The following is a 13,063-nucleotide window of genomic DNA, read 5'->3' on the forward strand; positions in this document are numbered from 1 at the left end:
GGATGTCTTATGTGCAAAGTTTGATCTTCCAACAAGATGTTTTTGTGTATATGCAATTGCAACATTATATCACCTCACTGTCTAAATCTGTCTTAACTTTGACAATACTAAACACCTTGATTGAAGCACTGAGTTTAGACTTGTAGCACCCGGTGCCACTCAGATTTCACCACGCTTTTCTGAAAGACTGGTTTTGACTATGGTTCCTTGGCACTTAAATGGTCACATAATTTGGGTATCACATTGACTGGCTCTCAGCTGGAAAAGTGCTTGCAAACTAGTAACATGTGGATCTGGAGCATGGCATTGTGGGAACTTCATTATAAAATTCTTATGAGACTGCACATGGCACCCAGACAAGCTAATTCTTGCTGTCCTACTCCTGATGTCTCAATGAGCCACATGTTTTGAGCCTGTTCTAAGGTACATCCATTTTGGTGCCAAATCTCAGTCCAGGTTGCCCACATGTGGAAACATTCCAGTGCTTTGTGACCCACCATCCTGTTTTCCTTGTTTTCTTCGGCTACCCCAGCTCCTAAAGGGTATAAAGGATTTCTACAATGTGCTATTTTAATGGGCAAAAAGATAATATTATTTTACTGGATCTCTGCAGAAGCCCCAAATATTGCCCATTGGAGGACCTATATGATTCAATTACTTTTCATGGAGCAGCAATTCTTTGATAACTTGGACACTTAGGTTTTAGTGCGCGCTAATTATCGTCATGCGCTAAACGCTAGAGATGTCCATAGAAATTTATGGGTGTTTCTATTATTTAGAGTGTGCTTATTTTTAGTGTGTGAAAAAAAACGCTAGGGGACCTTTGTAAAAGGACCCCTAAGTCTGGGAAGGTATTTTGCACTATTTGGAAAGATTTTTGGACTTCATTTCCTCATGTGGCCCGTAGTAGGTTGTTGAATCTTTGATATGTATGGGATCTTGTTAATTTGGAGATATGGAGGCATATTTTCAAAGCACTTTGGGAGGCTAAGTTCCATAGGTTTCTATGGAACTTTGGGAGGCTAAGTGCTTTGAAAATGAGCCTGATGGTGGATTAATAGGTTGTTTTTTATGTGTGGGGGGGGGGGTCATTTTATACCAATTTATGGTTATCTGTTGAACTTATTTGTCAGTTCTTTGCACTTCTTATGGTCTTTGTATTCATTGTTGCACTCTGCGACAAATAGATATATTTAAACATAATTTGATCTGTCCGCAGTATTCGACTTGATAGATGATGACCTATTACCCCATCTTCTAGATTCCATAGGCATATCTGGAAAAGTCCTTAATTGGTTTAAAGGTTTTCTCTTACATAGGTCCTATTCTGTGACATGGGCAAATACTTGATCAGATAGCTGGTTAATGGGCTGTGGAGTCCCACAAGGGTCTCTGCTCTCACCAATACTTTTTAATCTAGTCATGGCAACCTTTGGTCACTCATTAGAACAAAAGGGAGTATATTATTACACATTTGCTGATGATATCACACTTTCGGTTCCTTTTGATTCTTAAATTAAAAGAGCTTTGATAGAGGATAATTTTTCTTTGGTGGAAGAGTAGGCAAGTATAGCAAGATTAAAACTCTATACATCAAAAACTAAAATGATATGGTTTGGCTCTCCTTCAGTCTCACTTCCCTCCTCTGAAATCATTATCCATGGAGAACATTTTAATTTAGAATCACCTCTTAAAATTTTAGGAATCAAGTTAGACTCACATCTGTTGATGAAAGTCCACCTAACCAATTTGATATGTGATGTTTTTTTTAAATAAATTAATTAAATTGGGTCAAGCATTGCTTTCAGCTTGATCATCTGATACTCTTAGTCAAAGCTGTGGTCCTATCTTTCATTGATTACTGCAATTTATTACATGTTGGTTGTATTGTAACATTTTTTGATCTTTTACAATTATTACAAAATACCATCAAGAAAGAATTACTCCTCTTTTATATAAACTTCCCTGGCTTCATGTCCATGCTCATTGCAAATTTATGTACTATAATATTCAGAATAATTCATGGAATGGCCCCAAATTACCTCCCTATGAGTGAGAGTCAACAGTCTTTGAACAAACTGCTACTCCTTTTTCCATCTGCATACAAAATACATTTTAAACTTTTTTTGTTGTTGCTTCTTTTCCTTATCAAGCAGCCGAATGCTGGAACTCCTTACTTCTAAGGAATAAACCTTCTTAGTATTTAGGAAACTTTTGAAATCCTATATTTTTAGAAAATGTATTAAATGTCTGGACTGAAATGGGGCAAATCACCAGAAGTAGAGGCTGACTAGTGGACAGACCAACTCGGAAGATGATGTTCAAAACGTTTAATGAAACAACTTCCACAAAGGACCAGACACGGTCCGTGTTTTGGCACAAGAAGTGCCTGCCTCAGGGGTCACAGATAAAATTCAAACCACTTGTTAGCTGGGAAAATCCTTCTGAACATATGCATCAGAAGATAAACAGCAAACAAACTTTCCCTCTGAATGTTGTCTCAGAGGCAAATACAAGCACTAAAATGGGTACATTTGGTTTTATTATTCAGAGATGGTATGTTCTTTATTTCTAGAATGTCCTGTAATTAGTATTAAGTTTAAATTGTAATCTGGGATGTTATGGGGCTCATTTTCAAAACAGAAAAACATCCAAAACGTGGCATAAATCTGCATCTGGACGTTTTTTCTCACAAAAACACCAAATTGATATTTTCAAAACCAATTTTTACACATTATTCTATGAAGTCCGTCAGAAGTGCATTCAAATCACAAGGGGGCAAGTTAAGGGCAGGATATGGGAATTCCTCACACTTGGACATTTTTCCGCCATAACGAAACAAAACAAAAACATCGAGGGCTATGAGTTGGACGTTTTGGTCTAGACCTGTTTTATTAATGAATAAGCCACAAAAAGTGCCCTAAATGACCAGATGACCACTGCAGGGAATCAGGGATGACCTCCCCCTACTTACCCAATGGTCACTAACCCCTCTATACCAGCCTCAGATGTTACACTCAGGTCCATTAGAATACCATGCAGGTCCCTGGAGTAATCTAGTGGTGGGTGAAGTGCACTGCAGACAGGTGGACCTAGGCCCATGCCTCCCCTCACTTGTTACACTTGTGGTGGAAACAGTGATCCCTCCAAAACTCACCAGAAACCCACTGTACCCACATATAGGTGCCCCCTTCACCCCTAAGGGCTATTGTAGTGGTGTACAATTGGGGGTAGTGGGTTTTTTTTTTTTGTGGGGGGGGGGGGGGGCTCAGCAGAAAAGAGAATAACAGTGAGATGTGTACCTGGGAGAATTTATTTGAAGTCCACTGCAGTTCCCCAAGGGTGCCCCATTGATGTCTGTGTGGTCAGTCTACTATGAATGCTGGCTTATTCTACATAGCAATGGCTTGATTTTATGCGTTTTTCACTTGGACTTTTTTTTTTAAACATGGACCAAAAAGGTAAACACACAGAGCACAAAAACATCAAGCAAATAGCCATTTTTGAAAAAAAAAAGATAAGATAAGATGTTTCCCTGTTTTGAAAATGGTTATACCTCCCACTTTAATTTTGGACGTTTTTATCAAAACATCCAAAGTTGGATTTAGACATCATATTGAAAATGCCCCTCCATGTTACCTACTTTTAAAACTCTTTCTAATCCACACTAAGCCTACTGGCAAGTAGCACAATAGAAGTTCTCCTATTGTATTGTACTGTATAGTGTTCATTGGAGAATAAATAGGAAGAAACCCCTGTTTTCTAAAAAAGACTACTGTAATTTATCTCAGGTTTGTCTAAAAGCATCTGACTGACCCACAAGACTTCTAGAATGAATTTTCACTACGAAAAAAAGACTCAAATTCTAATCTAAATCTAATCTAATCCAACGTTTAGATTCCACTAACTCCCCAAGGGTACAAAGCAGATTACAACTGAAGTCATACATCAAAACCAGATTATTATCTGGAAGCTATAAATAAATCATAATACATTTGCCAGTTACAAAATTAAAACTAGACATAGTAGCACCGAATCAATTTTAAAACTTTTTAAATAAAAATGTCTTTGAGGAACAGTGAAAGAGGGAATAAGAATTCAAAATTTTCAAATCCTTAGGTAAAGGTTGCCATACCAGAACAGCTTGATAACTGATGGAGCTTTCTAATAAACTTTTATAACATATTCCTTTCACTGAAAGGAAAACATTCTGAGTTTTGGATCAGCCAAGTCAAAGTCCAACCTAAACCCTAATGAAATGTGGCAAGACCTGAAGTGAGCTGTGCATGCAAGGAAGCCCTCAAATGAAACAGTCCTGCATACAACAATGGACCAACATTCCTTAAGGGTTATGTGAAAAACTGATCATCAGTTAGAGAAAACATTTAGCTGATGTTATTGCTGCTCAAGCAGTTTGTGGATAATAAAATTCAAATACTTTTTCATACAAGGTTACTTACTATTGAATAATCAAAATATATCCTTTTGCCAGAGTTTACATTAGGATCTAATCATGTATTAATACAGACCAGGGGGGGGGGGGGGGTCACAAACTTTCTGAACACCATAATGCTTACACAGAAAGTAGTTCGAAACAAAATTCCCAAGATACAAAATGTATACATATTTTGAGATGTTTGGCCTGTTGGATTTCTTCTCATTCTGTAACTGCTCAGCTTTGCCCCATACAAATTTATTCTTGTGGTTTGCCTTCAAATATGATGGACTAAAGAAGCCAGTATGAGCTGGGTAAGTGAAAAGTACTTCTAGACCACCAGAGGCTGATGCTACAAGTCCAGAAAATGCAGACTAGGGAAGATAAATTCCTGTTTGCTAGAAAAGGGCCCATTGTCCAAGGGAAAGAAGCTCCAGAACAAGAAGTCAAGTTGTGAAGCTACAAGGGAAAAGCTCCGGAGTAACACAAGAAAACATTTCTTTACAGAAAGCATGGTTTGGATGTATATTGCAACAAACAGGATAATAATTCAAGATGGCATATGATAAACAGAACAAGCTATGCAAAATAGTTTGAAATTTAAAAAATATATATACTAGTAAAAAAGGCCCGTTTCTGTTAGAAATGAAACGGGCGCTAGCAAGTTTATGAGTTTCTTCCATTAATGTCTGGAATTGTATTATCTGTATTGTTTTTCCATATGTAAAAATAGTTTATTGTTGTAGTATGTGTAGTATAATTTTGAGAAGTGAGATGTGAGACATTTTGTTGTTTTTTCTGTTTTTTGTTAAGGGATATATAGGATGTTGAAAAAGACAAACAGCATGGTTTTTTTTTACAAAGTTGTATTTGTAGTATAATTGTTTCTTAAATTTCTAACATTTGTTTATAAACAATATTTTTTGTATAAATTTTATTACAATGAGGTAAAAGTTGTCCTTGTTGAGGTCCATCAATCACTTTTACAATTGCATCTGAAGAGTTTTTTACTCTTGAAAAGGCAACATACAGTTGTCCATGTGTAAATACTGGTTCTGGGAGGAAAATGCCCACTTTGTCAAATGTTTGTCCTTGGGACTTGTTAATGGTCATTGCAAAGGCCAATTTGACAGGGAATTGTCTTCTAGATAGTATAAATGGTAGGTCTGTGTTTGATGGTGCTAGATCAATACGTGGTATGAATACAGTACTGCCAGCACTGGATCCAGTGAGTACTTGAGTAATGAGAAGATTTTTTTTCAAGTCTTTGACTATTAAGCGAGTTCCATTACACAATCCTTTTTTTGTGTTTAAATTTCTGAGTAGTATAATTATTGCGCCAATTTTCAAATGTAGGTTATGTGGTGGCATCCCAGTAGGAGTTTGTTGATGAAGAAACTCCACAGGATATAAGTGTTTTTCTTCTTCTGTTGAGTCATTTATGGAATCCATACTTAAGTAAATTATAGTGTTTCCTTCTAAAATATTTAGAACGTTGTCATTGATTTTGTCTGCATCTATATTTTTTGGGCAAAGAATAGTCTTTTGTGCAAAGTTTGCAACTGTGTCGGCAGTAATTTTGTCTCCGAAAACAGCGGTAACTACAGTGGGGGAAATAAGTATTTGATCCCTTGCTGATTTTGTAAGTTTGCCCACTGACAAAGACATGAGCAGCCCATAATTGAAGGGTAGGTTATTGGTAACAGTGAGAGATAGCACATCACAAATTAAATCCGGAAAATCACATTGTGGAAAGTATATGAATTTATTTGCATTCTGCAGAGGGAAATAAGTATTTAATCCCTCTGGCAAACAAGACCTAATACTTGGTGGCAAAACCCTTGTTGGCAAGCACAGCGGTCAGACGTCTTCTGTAGTTGATGATGAGGTTTGCACACGTCAGGAGGAATTTTGGTCCACTCCTCTTTGCAGATCATCTCTAAATCATTAAGAGTTCTGGGCTGTCGCTTGGCAACTTGCAGCTTCAGCTCCCTCCATAAGTTTTCAATGGGATTAAGGTCTGGTGACTGGCTAGGCCACTCCATGACCCTAATGTGCTTCTTCCTGAGCCACTCCTTTGTTGCCTTGGCTGTATGTTTTGGGTCATTGTCGTGCTGGAAGACCCAGCCACGACCCATTTTTAAGGCCCTGGCGGAGGGAAGGAGGTTGTCACTCAGAATTGTATGGTACATGGCCCCATCCATTCTCCCATTGATGCGGTGAAGTAGTCCTGTGCCCTTAGCAGAGAAACACCCCCAAAACATAACATTTCCACCTCCATGCTTGACAGTGGGGACGGTGTTCTTTGGGTCATAGGCAGCATTTCTCTTCCTCCAAACACGGCGAGTTGAGTTCATGCCAAAGAGCTCAATTTTTGTCTCATCTGACACAGCACCTTCTCCCAATCACTCTCAGCATCATCCAGGTGTTCACTGGCAACTTCAGACGGGCCGTCACATGTGCCTTCCGGAGCAGGGGACCTTGCGGGCACTGCAGGATTGCAATCAGTTATGTCGTAATGTGTTACCAATGGTTTTCGTGGTGACAGTGGTCCCAGCTGCCTTGAGATCATTGACAAGTTCCCCCCTTGTAGTTGTAGGCTGATTTCTAACCTTCCTCATGATCAAGGATACCCCACGAGGTGAGATTTTGCGTGGAGCCCCAGATCTTTGTCGATTGAGTCATTTTGTACTTCTTCCATTTTCTTACTATGGCACCAACAGTTGTCTCCTTCTCGCCCAGCGTCTTACTGATGGTTTTGTAGCCCATTCCAGCCTTGTGCAGGTGTATGATCTTGTCCCTGACATCCTTAGACAGCTCCTTGCTCTTGGCCATTTTGTAGAGGTTAGAGTCTGACTGATTCACTGAGTCTGTGGACAGGTGTCTTTCATACAGGTGACCATTGCCGACAGCTGTCTGTCATGCAGGTAACGAGTTGATTTGGAGCATCTACCTGGTCTGTAGGGGCCAGATCTCTTACTGGTTGGTGGGGGATCAAATACTTATTTCCCTCTGCAGAATGCAAATAAATTCATATACTTTCCACAATGTGATTTTCCGGATTTAATTTGTGATGTGCTATCTCTCACTGTTACCAATAACCTACCCTTCAATTATGGGCTGCTCATGTCTTTGTCAGTGGGCAAACTTACAAAATCAGCAAGGGATCAAATACTTATTTCCCCCACTGTATATCTGTATAACAAATGTGCTTCTCTGGTATCTCAATCACATCTTGGAAACCATGTAGACATGGGAGTTTGCCATTAGCTAAATCAAGAAGCCACTTGTTGTATTCTGGATCTGTGCAGCGGACATTATGTTGTCATTTAAGTATGTGAAATTGTTTCCACAGTTTATTAAATTTAATGCTTGCTTCAATGATTTGTGTTTGATCCCCATGTGGTACTACTGGTAGAGTTTGTCGGAAATCTCCACCAAGTAGAAGAACTTTTCCACCAAAAGGTTTGTCATTCTTCATGATGTCTTTAAGTAGTGTATCTACAGCAGTAAGTGCCATAGTGGGAGCCATAGTAGATTCATCCCAAATTAGTATGCAAGCATCTCTAAGGATTGTAGCATTATTGGAGTTTAATCTTATAGTTGATGTTGAGTTTTCAAGTAGAGGAACAGGTAATTTGAATTGTGAATGATAGGTGCGTCCTCCTGGAAGTAGGTTTGCTGCAATTCCTGTTGATGCAACAGGAAGTGCAATGTCACCATCTCCTCTGATGGTGGAGAGGATAGTTTTATATGTATAAGTTTTCCCAGTTCCAGCTGGGCCATCTAAGAAAAAGCAGTGTTTTTGTTGTTCTTTTTCTTTGCATGCAGAAAGTATAGTATTGAGAACTTCTCGTTGCTCATGGTTTAGGTTTTGTCTAATATAATTGAGTCTGTTTGCCTCAGTTTTAATATAGGCATCTACAAAGTATTGTTGGGTTAGTTTTCCAGCTGAAAGGAAAGGATTGAAATCATCTCTTATAGCAAAACGGTATCCATAGTACTGCATTTGTGTAACTCTATTTCTTTTGTTTGTTAGTTTTTTGCACATGTTCCTGAGACATTCAGGTTGCTCTGACAAAGGAATATTTATCCCCCCAACTCTGATCTCCATGTGGGAAGAGTAATGGATATACCATAGGTTCGAGGTTTGGATCCAACACACTTATTATTTCTGTTTTGTTTTTGTTATTTTCTGTGTTTCGACAGTGTATTATGAGATCTCTTTGTAAAGGAGGTTCACCTTCACTGTTTTGAAAAATGAAAGCAACCTCATTGGCTCTGGGTGCATTGTATCTCCTGGGATCATGTTTCCGATATTGAACAATAGCCATAGAAATTATAGGTGGTTCTATTGTTAGTCGTTGTGCTTCAGCTATACTTTCATTCTCTACTTCATACAGCATTTTACAGGCATCTGCAAATGGATTTTCAGATGCCATAAAGTTGCTTAATTGTGTCATTAATGTCTCATGGATGTGTGCATTTGGTAAGATTTGTAGTCTTTGAACAGCTGCTTCATCTGGATCTAGAATATATAGTTGAGCAAACTGTCTTTGTTTGTTTTCGTCCGGATGGAGTGATGCTGTTCTATGGTAAATAGTGCCATTGATTCTAAAGCAGTAAGGGCCATATCCAGGTGGAAGTGAAATGTTAGCTCCCATAGATGCAAAGGCTAATGAACTATTAATGGAGCGAATGTTTTCAAAGAAATTTTTTGAATACTGATGTTCTCCGGACATAAGCTGGTGTATAAATTCATTTGATCTAATAGGTGGAAGATGTACTTTTCCTTTACTGCAGCATTTTCTAAATAAGTTGTCAGTAGGTGTTTCTTTTGTAAAATGTTTAGCTTTGCAATATACACATATAGCATTCATTGGTCAACAATTGTAATACTAGTGGTGTTCTCATTTATAGAGTGTGTAATTGCAATGGCTGTGTTTGAAGTTGTAGTATTTGTTGTGTTTGTTGGTTGTTTGTCATGTTGTAATGTTTTTTTGGTGGTGGTTGTTTGTGTGTCTATTTTTTTTGTTGTTGTTGCTGCACGCCTTTTTCGTTGTGCTTGTGTTCTTTTTTGTTTACGCATACTGTGGTCCTTGTCAGTTGTTTTACTTTTTCTGGTCATTTTGCTTCCTGTGGCTTGTTGAGTTAGACATACATATTTTTGTTGAGTGGTAGTAGCACATGTTTTTCTTTGTGTTTCTGTTGTTTTTTCTTGACGTTCTGTCAGTTGTTTAGTAGTTAGTGGTGTTTCCTTTTCTAATCTTAACCTTTTTCTTTGAGTTGGTTGTTGACTTACATGTGCCTTTTCCTCCTGGGTCATTGAGGCATGTCTTTTTCTTTGAGCTTGTGGTGCGTGTTCTTTACCTTGTTCCAGTTTTTGTAATGTTGTCTTTTGTTTTTGAGTTGTTTGTTTGCGTTGTTGTGTCTTTTTCTCGTGGGTCATAGAGGCACGTCTTTTTCGTTGGGCTTCTGTTTTTTGTTGTTTTTGTTGTTGTAGTTGTTCTGGAGTTAGTGTTGTTTGCTTTTGTCTCTTGTAATTTTTTTTTGTAGTGGCTTGACGTATTTTGTCATGTTCTGTTAGGGATGCTCGCCATCTTCTTTGTGCTTTTTGTTTTTTTTGTTTACGTGTTGCTAGGTCATCAGAAGGTATTGTTTTTTTAGACTTGTGTTTCCTGTACTTTTTGCTTGTAGTGGGTTGTTGATGTTGTTGTACGTGTTCTTCGTCTGTAAAAGTTGTTTCACTTTTGCATTCTCCTTCATCTATTTCCTGATGTTGTAATTTACGTTCAGCCTCTTCTTCAGCAGGTAGTGGTTTTTGATAGTTGTGTTCTGCTGCTAGACTACAACTGGTACTGTCTTTGTTTGTTTTGTTTGTGGTATCCATATTTTTTTGGTGCTGCTGTCTGCTATGTGTAGATGAATGGCTGAGTTCAATTCTGGTTTTGGCAGTATGCTGGTTGGTATGTGTTTGTCCAGTATTCTGTAACAAATAAAAGGGGTAATATGTAAGTCTTTTAGTTGTTTTTGATTTTGGCATGTTTGATAATATGTGAAAGACTGTGTACATTATAGAAATAATGTCATTGTGTCTCAGACAGTGTAAAGATTTTGTGTTTGCATGGTTTTTTTTGTCCCCTACATGTTTCATGATGAAGCTCCATACCTGGTAGTGTATTGTGTAACAGCAGTTTCTTCTCTGTTGTGTGGTTCATAGGAAGCTGTTTGTTTTCTCTGTCTGCTTTTCTGTAAGAAATTAATTTGCATGTTTAGAAAGTACTGTGTAATAAGAGTTATATAGGAATCATGAAAGTTATTAAACCAATGTTATGATAGTTATGAAAAGTTAGTATGTGTTGTAGAGATAGTGAGTGTGTGTGTGGTAGAGTTAAAGAGTGAGGGGGAGTGTGTAACAGAGTTGTTAGTTGTTTATAGGGAGGAGGTGGGAGGTTGGCTGGAGTGTAGTTATTGTCAGGGGTTAGGGGGGTTGTTGTTTTTGTTACAGTAGTGTTTTCAGTCTCTTTGTTTGTTGTGGTCTTTATTTTCAATGTTGAGGTGAGGTGAAATTATTATTACAAAGAGAGAGTAATTTGTAATAAATTGTTGTTGCTTATTGGTGTTAGAAATGGAGTTTGTGATAGAGGGACAGGGGGTGATATTGTGTGTATTAGTATTTGATCCATGAGTGTTCTTACCTGGTAATACTGTGTGAATGCAGTTGCTGTGCATATATTCTTTCACAGTGTCAGTGCAGAGAGGGGTGTTGCCACGGTGCTAATTTGGTTGTTTTGTCTGTCTTGTTTTCCTGTTGGAAAAGAAATGAAACAGGCATTATTTGAATGTTTGTGAATAGTAAATATGACAGTGTGTGGAGTTCATGATGTGTGAAGGTTGTTGCTCCTTTCAGTTATGTAGCCTTCCTCTGTGGTTGCATTCTTGTATTAAAGAAAGTAAAATGGTAGATTTTAGTCAAACATTTGCGGCATAGGTTCCATAGCTTTCTCTTTGGAGTTGAATTTCTGAAGAGTTGTTGCATGACGCAGCTGTCTGATAGTGCTTCTGTATTATTGCGTTTGCTTGTTGAAGTTTGGTGTTGGTAGTTGTTTTCCCTTCTACTGCGGTGGCATTGCTGCATTGAATAAGGTAAAATAGGAGAATTAAGGAAAATATTGATGTCATAAGTGCAATACAAAATATCAATGAAAGGTGTGGTTAGGGCTTGTGAAGTTGGAGGCTGCATTTGCGTGTTTGTGTGTGTGAGTCAGTAATTGTGTATGGGTGTGATAGTCTCGGTAGGGAGTTGCGGTGATGGGGAATTGTGTCCGTGCATGAGTGTGTGTGTGGGTCAGTGACACAGTATGTCTGAGAGTGAGTTTTTTTTTTAATTTTTTTTTTACGTAGTGTGCTTTATTTTAGTTTTTGGTTGAAGGGGTTTTGGAGGGGGGAGGGAGTGTTTGTGTGTGTGAGTGAGAGAGATGTTAAAAGGCATGTTTTAGTGCCAGTAATGTTTCAGCTGTAGTATTAGTCAACCCCACCGCCATTTGTGAATTTATAATGCATGTGTGTGTCACAGAGAGAGATGTAGTGTGTGTTTCTGTGTAAGTGAGATCAGTGTGTGTAACTGAGCGAGTGGTGTTGAGTGTTTGTGTGTCAGTTTTTTTTTTTTCTGTGTGTGAGAATGTAAGAGGGGTGAAGGGCTCAGTGTTTAATTGCTAGTGTGCTGTGGGGTAGTAGGGTTTAGTTATGTTGTTCCTCTGTGTGTTTTTCAAAGGTGTGGTTAGTGCTGGGAAAGTTGGAGGCTGCATTAGTATGTGTGTGTGTGTCAGGCAGTAATTCTGTATGGGCGTGTGAGTCTCGGTAGGGGGTTGTGGTGATGGTGAATTTTTGTTTTTTTGCATGATTGTGTTTAATTGCTAGTGTGTTGTGGGGTAGTAGGGTTTAGTTATGTTGTTCCTCTGTGTGTTTTTGAAAGGTGTGGTTAGTGCTGGCAAAGTTGGAGGCTGCATTAGTATGTGTAGTTATGTTGTTCCTCTGTGTGTGTGTGTATGTCTGTTGCTCCCAAAATTGGAGGAAGTGTGTGGGTGGTTTTTTTTTTTTTCTGTTTTGCAAGTCCGTTGGAGCATTTGCCTTTTAGTAGGAGGGGGCGTGGTTTAGTTCATTTCTGCTTCTCTCAGGTTAGTCCAAATCGGGAAAAGGTTGGTTCATTGTGCTTTATTTGGGGTGTTGTTGTGGGCCATTGGATTCCGGAGAAGCGTTTTGGTAGACTCGTGAACCTGTACTTTCGGGGTTTGGAGACTTGCGAAGAGCGCTAAGGCTGGGGCACAGTGCATGAAGCATAGCATGGAGCCGACGTTGCGTTTGCTTGGTGGGGAAGGATTTCCGTCTGTGGCGGGGAAGCAGGTACAGGCCATTCGCGCGCGGCTACATTCGCTGCCTATGCGGTCAGGCTGGCATCGGCGGAATCGGAGGCGACGCCAAGTGCGGTTTCTGTGGAAGGGGGGGTTGTGTTTCGGAAGGTCGGGGTTTGGAGACTTGTGAAGAGCGCGCAAAGGCTGGGGCACAGTGCAGGAAGCATAGCGTGGAGCCGACATTGCGTTTGTTTGGTGGGGAAGGATTTCCGTCTGT

The 13,063-nt window shown here is 39.0% G+C and overlaps 2 protein-coding genes across 2 annotated transcripts in view; both read right to left on the minus strand.

Annotated features, from left to right (window-relative positions):
- Nucleotides 1-13,063, minus strand: part of BPHL (biphenyl hydrolase like) — a 105,743-nt gene that overhangs the window by 90,368 nt on the left and 2,312 nt on the right. The gene's annotated exons all lie outside the window — the stretch shown is intronic.
- LOC115473538 (bromodomain-containing protein DDB_G0280777-like) lies at nt 8,690-11,220 on the minus strand. Its single transcript, XM_030208589.1, has 3 exons — nt 11,134-11,220; nt 10,605-10,684; nt 8,690-10,421 (listed from the first exon to the last, which is right to left on the minus strand). The coding sequence occupies exon 3, from the start codon at nt 10,323-10,325 to the stop codon at nt 9,312-9,314; it is 1,014 nt and encodes a 337-aa protein (XP_030064449.1). The 5' UTR covers nt 10,326-10,421; nt 10,605-10,684; nt 11,134-11,220; the 3' UTR covers nt 8,690-9,311.

The sequence above is a fragment of the Microcaecilia unicolor genome, chromosome 1 (genome assembly GCF_901765095.1).
Source record: "Microcaecilia unicolor chromosome 1, aMicUni1.1, whole genome shotgun sequence".
Lineage (NCBI taxonomy): Eukaryota > Metazoa > Chordata > Amphibia > Gymnophiona > Siphonopidae > Microcaecilia > Microcaecilia unicolor.